General features: G+C 30.5%; 1 protein-coding gene across 1 annotated transcript; it reads right to left on the bottom strand.

The window, feature by feature from the left end:
- Window positions 1-420: 420 nt before the first annotated feature.
- Window positions 421-1,983, bottom strand: LOC117918122 (UPF0481 protein At3g47200-like). The gene has a single exon (XM_034834646.1). It carries the CDS (start codon window positions 1,981-1,983, stop codon window positions 421-423), a length of 1,563 nt encoding a protein of 520 aa, XP_034690537.1.
- Between the last annotated feature and the right edge of the window lie 4,078 nt (window positions 1,984-6,061).

The following is a 6,061-nucleotide window of genomic DNA, read 5'->3' as shown; positions in this document are numbered from 1 at the left end:
GCCAATATATTAAGGAAATAAAATTGCCGACCTAACATATATATAATACATTTACAGGAATATAAACATAGAAAAAAATATTCCACCTATATCTATCTTTAATTACGTACTTAAATCAAACATAATATTGCTGATGATGCATATATAAGCATAGCACATGCTTGCGAAAGCACAAAATACACCAAACTAAGGTCACACTACATATTCATTCTTTACTTAATTTAAGCACGGAAAGCAATGTAGAAAATAGGCTGAAACCAAAAAGACAAAAGAGGTAAGGTCAAAAGCGCATGAAGCCAATGAGTCTTTGCTTAATTTACATGGACTAGGTAAAATGCAGATAGCAAGAAAAACAAGGAAATTTGGAGTGGATACTACCTTAATTGAGATGGTGATAGTTGAAAAGAGGGCAGGCATGCATCAATGAGGGAAGACTGAGAAGTAAGTCTGGACGAAAGTAAGGAATAGGGCCAAAGCTGCACCAACCCAAGCTATGATTGTCCAGGGGCTACCGAAATAGGTGTCCAGGCATTGTGTCATCCACATTGTCAGTTTGCTGTTATAGTGACTCTGAAGGTGCTTCCGAATTTTCACTCTCACGTCTTTGTAAGCATGAAAGTTGGATTCCAAGTTGGCGGACACGGTGTTGAAGAATTGAGCCACTTCTTCGTGGGTTCCTAGATTGTTTTGGAGTATCCCAATGGACTGCAGCTCCTTAACGTCATCAGCATGATCGATGAGGGAATCAAGGAAGCGAAGGTAAGAGATGAAGTCATGGTCGACGTCTGAGCTCATTTCATAGGCTATCAAGTTCAAGAACATAGCCTTGGTTGAGTTATCAATGGTGATGGGAGGAATTCTCAGGCATGCGGTGATCCCATTTGAACGGAAAGAAATGTCCCTCAAGTGACGTGTAGGACTGCGCTTGATGCGGATTCCAGCGTCCATCAGCTCCTTCACATTTCTAAATGATGCCATAACCTCCTTCACATCTCTAACTGATGCTCTACCCAGCCTCCGGCTAATTTCAGTATCCGCTGACGAAGGACCTTCCAAATTTTCATTTTCTGGGTGCGTTGGGCTGCCGGAACGTTCATCGCCTAAGAAATTTCTTCGGAAGAGATCGAGGAGATGATGACAAGGCTTTGACTCGTTATTAGGACTTTGCGGCTTCGATTTGGGGTCAATAATTTGGTTGATTGGGAGGAACAGGCGGGGGCAATAATTCTTCATTTTTTGCAGGAATGACTCCTTCTTCTTCATACCGATAAATTCCTGAAATATTGACTCGTCGCTGATGCCGAAGAATTCCTGGAACATGGCCGTCCAAAAATCATTGGCCGATTCTGGGTCCACCATCTTCATCAGCTCAAGGAGTAATTGATAGGGAAGCTGGTTTTCCAGCAGCAATGCATCCTGGTGCAGAAGGCTTATATCCTGATATCTGATATTGAAATCTTCATGGCCATAACCTAAGCAAACGCATAAAATGTAACAGAGTAAAGCACACCCGTCTACCAGCATCATGATGGTTAATTCGTCATCCTTATATTTCTTTGTGGACTCCGCATCATAACAGCCCCTCAGCTTACTAATGCTATCGCTAATTGTGTGGTAAATTTCATCCACTGTTGTCTCACATTCTTGGATGTAGGCTTCTGCCAATTTAAGCTTGAGCGTTTCTCCATCCTTGAGGTGGGGCTTGCCATGGTGGTAAGGACCCAAAGAAATGAGTTTTGGCGCATAGTAGTAGTCTTCACCCTTGACATCTGGTCGCAACCTCTTTGGAACCATGGGACATTGTGGCTTTACACTTGATGATAATGGAGATTCAGATTCCTCTTCATCTTCTAGTCGACGAAATTTGGATTTTAAGTCAGCCAAGGCTCTCATATGATCACTGCCATCCGCAGGTTTTCCAAACTGATCAGCGACTACTTTCCGCTGCTCCTCCATTTGAAGGACCACCTCGTTCCCGGCCATTGTTATTTGTTAGGACTTGGGAGGAGAATGAGATAGGCAGAGGGAGTACTACTAGATATCTCTCTACTCTATACACCCCTAGCCTAAACTGGTATATATAGGACATAATTTGGATATTATTTTTTGCTCAATCGAAATTAAAACAACTGTTTGTTAAGAGCTAATTAGTTCTACGTCACACCACACCACATCTTCCTAGAAATAATAATGGGAGATGATGAAACAAATTTGATTTTTTTTTGTCAAATTAATTAACTTTAACTTGTATGATCTTTTTCTCTTCCCCTTAGTCAGGTGTAACGCTTTGGGTGTCCAGCAAATAGTTAATTGAATTTTTTATCGAGAATTTTTTTTTCTTTTAATAAAAAATAATAGTAATGAGACTATTCTTTTTATGGATTTATTTGATGAAAAAAATCACATACGTTGTTGCGAGTATTTGAAAGTTTGATTTTGTTTTCAATTTTATTATTAATAAATGGAATTGGAAACTTGTGGCTACCAATTAGAAAGTGGTAGAGACATGTTGAACATGGTGACGTAGGATTTAATTTAAGTATTCCGTCGGGATAAGTGGTGGAATAGTATATGGACAGCTTGTAACAATTAATGACTAAGTGGTTTTTTTTTTATTTTTAAACATATTGCAAAGAGATACACGTTTGATTGAAATTGACCCTGATTTCCCGCCACTCCACAGCCTCCAGCATTGCTAGGGATTCCCAAAAAAGATTCAATCTAGTTCCATGCTTTTATTTTAAAAATAAATTAAAACTAAAAAATTATGCTAATTATTATAAAAATTTTGTGGGACTAAACTGGTTCAGAATACTTGTAATTAGGGAAAAAACATGTGTACGTGATCAAAACTTGATTAATTTATTGCTTATTTTGAAAAATAAATTATACTTATTTTCATAATTCAGTTTAAATAAGATATTATTAACTATTATCATTTTCTAAAAAATATATTTATTTTTAACAAAAAAATATAATTTATAACTTTACTAAAATATTAATATTCATATTTTATAATTTTTATTAAAATTTTACCTTATCCTCCTTAAAAGCATAAGGTTTGTTAATTAGAGAATATTTTTCAAAATAGTTATAAAAAGATGGTTTTTGAGATTAATTATCAAAAATAATTTTACGATGGTGTAATAAAAGCTTCTTTGGTAATTTTGAATATTGTCAATTTATTTTCTATGTTTTCAAAATATTCTTTTATGTACCCTTTTATATATTTTAATCATTTTTCATATTTCTAAAATTACATTTAAAAATAGGTCTAAATAAAAAATAAAATTAACCAAAAATAATTAAAAGATATCATCAGTAACCTATTTTAGAAATAATTACAGGCAAATGTGTTTTCATATTTTTTTTGTTTAAAAAACAAAAAATTATTGTTGAGAATAGTTTCCACGCATGGTCTAATTTTCTCTTTTTGTTTTATATGTGAGATATTCTTATCATTTATTAAAAGAAAAGAAAGAAAAAAGTTCATCCACACCAGACCTGTGAAATATGAATCACCAGCTCATTGCATGCAAGCTCCATAATTCCAATCGAGTAAGCAACAGGCTGCTGTCAGCTAGTCCTTGTTGATATAACGATATCCAAAGGGAAAGTCATTTAAAAAGGAGCACTCAAGTCTTCTTCTTTTCTTCAGAAAGATTAATCTATTCATACACCTACTAATATACAGCAAGTGAAGCACATAAAATAGGCTAATGCGTGTCTCCTTGGTTTTGGGAAGGGTTCATGCCTAACACGAGCTTATTTATTTACTTAAATACATCTTTCATTATACATATCATAGATTTGATGCTTTGTTTCTTGGATTATTTGATCACCAATTCATTTCTCCCTGAACCATCCATAAAAGATTCCTCCTTACATATTTTTTATATTAATTTTCCCAAAATTCTACCACAAATAAACTATATCGTAATCAATGAATCAAGATCATATCATGACTAAATTAATACCGGACTTATGATTGGCACCAAGGTTGAAAAAAATGACAACAAAGAGGCTTATTGCTGTCTGATTTGGATTTATTTAATTATAATCTCAGTTTTTGATGGTGCAATATCCAAGATTAATAATAATAGAGAATTAATGCAATTTTATATTTATAATGAGAATTTGACTTACACTATTTATTGTTTCATGTGAACAACGAGACAATACATATAAGTTGTAGGTAAAAGATGCTCCAGTTGTTCACATGGAGGAGACGTTCACACTTCACTTAACAATTAACATTATTAAAGTCTTATTTACCCTTTAAAAAAAGACTTATATGTTTATTATAAAGGAAAAGTCAAACTTGTTCTTCAAAAAAAATAAATACAAGTATAAAAGTATGAAATTTTATTCCATCACAGGGGTTTCCAACAAACACATAATTTAAGTTCATACCTAAGCTGGATCATTAATTAGAAATCCCATCTAAATAATCTCATTCCTATATGTAATTTGTATTATTTAATCTAATGAAGAAAATAATTATTATGCATTGTATGATCAATTACTCTACCTTAACATCTTAGGGGTAAGTAAAAATTTTAATTGGGTAACATTAAATTAATCCATACATGTAGGATCGATATCCCGTATATGTTAAAATGACATTAGTCATTTTATTTGAAAATTAAATTGATTATTTAATTTAAACTATCCTTTTTATATATAATTTGATATTGTATGTATTTATATTCATCTTAAAGATATATCGTACTCATCTTGATACTTAATCATATGAGAATTTACAACGAGAGTAAGTTAATTTCATTTTCATGAGGTTTTGACTAGTTATACTTTATATTTATAAGTTTGAAATTTCATCAAATACTTTATTTATTTTAAATGAGAAAGAAGGTGAGTAAAAATAAAAAATAAAAAGAAATAAAAGAGATATTTAATGAAATTTTAAATTTATAAGAATAAAATGTATTAACAAAAATATAAGGGAAGGTGAATGAAATTAAGTCTAATGGGCATTAAATGTTGAACAATATTTTTGTTTAAGACAATTTCCCATACCTTAACGTGATACATGATAAGAAAAAACTAGATTATCCTTAGCCAAGGCACAAGGCAAAGAAACGTCCAAACCTGTGAAGGCAATTCGGATAAAAAATGAGGTTATTGAAATGTCTCATCAATAAACAAAATTGAAACATGTGGTTACAAATTAACTAGAAGTGGGAGAGCAAATGCTCAAGAGCCAAGATGGGGATTTTGAGGGGAAAAAAAAAAAACCATTTTTTAATATTTATTAAAATATGATGCTTCAAAAATATTTCCCATAAATTTTAAAATATTTTTAAAATTGTCATATTTTAATAAATGTTTTTTAAAATTATTGATTTTTTTTTCTCAAAATCCCAAAAAAGAGGAAACATAAGATTTAATTTAACTACTCAAACATGATGAGTTTGCTAAAGAGATTAAATAGAAAACATAAATGGGTAGATTTCTAATAATTTTAATTGGATAAGAGAAATGATAAAAGAAATATAAATCAGTAGTCAATAATTAAAAGGACGTTGGGTAAAACTTATTACTATTACTTAACGATTTAAGTTAATTTTAAGTTAATATCGACTTAAAACTTACTTTTAAATTTAAATATTAAGATTATTGAATAAAATTAACTTAAAAATTATTTTAAATAATTAAATTAAAGTATTTATTCTCATTAATTTTAAATAATATTTGTTCATTAATTTAAACTTATGTTTACTTTTATTCATCTTAAGTTATAAAATGTATTTGTTAAATATCTATGTTTAAATTATTTTAAATATATAAGATAATTATATAATATGTTGTATAAAAAAATAATTTATGGATGTAAAGTCATAGTTATAAAATATGTTTTTATTAAATATGGACAAATGAAAGAAAAGATGTTTAAGATTAAGAATAAGTTATCCATTTAACTTTATATTTATAATTTTTTTTAACTTTAAATCATGACATTAAGTAATTTAACTAAGTATATTCTATTTAATGATTTAAATTAAATTATTAAATCATATTAAACTGTTAAACTGAATTACCA

Source organism: Vitis riparia, chromosome 7 (genome assembly GCF_004353265.1).
Source record: "Vitis riparia cultivar Riparia Gloire de Montpellier isolate 1030 chromosome 7, EGFV_Vit.rip_1.0, whole genome shotgun sequence".
Classification (NCBI taxonomy): domain Eukaryota; kingdom Viridiplantae; phylum Streptophyta; class Magnoliopsida; order Vitales; family Vitaceae; genus Vitis; species Vitis riparia.
The sequence above is the reverse complement of the archived record's forward strand: the minus strand, read 5'-3'. Positions and strand labels throughout refer to the sequence as shown.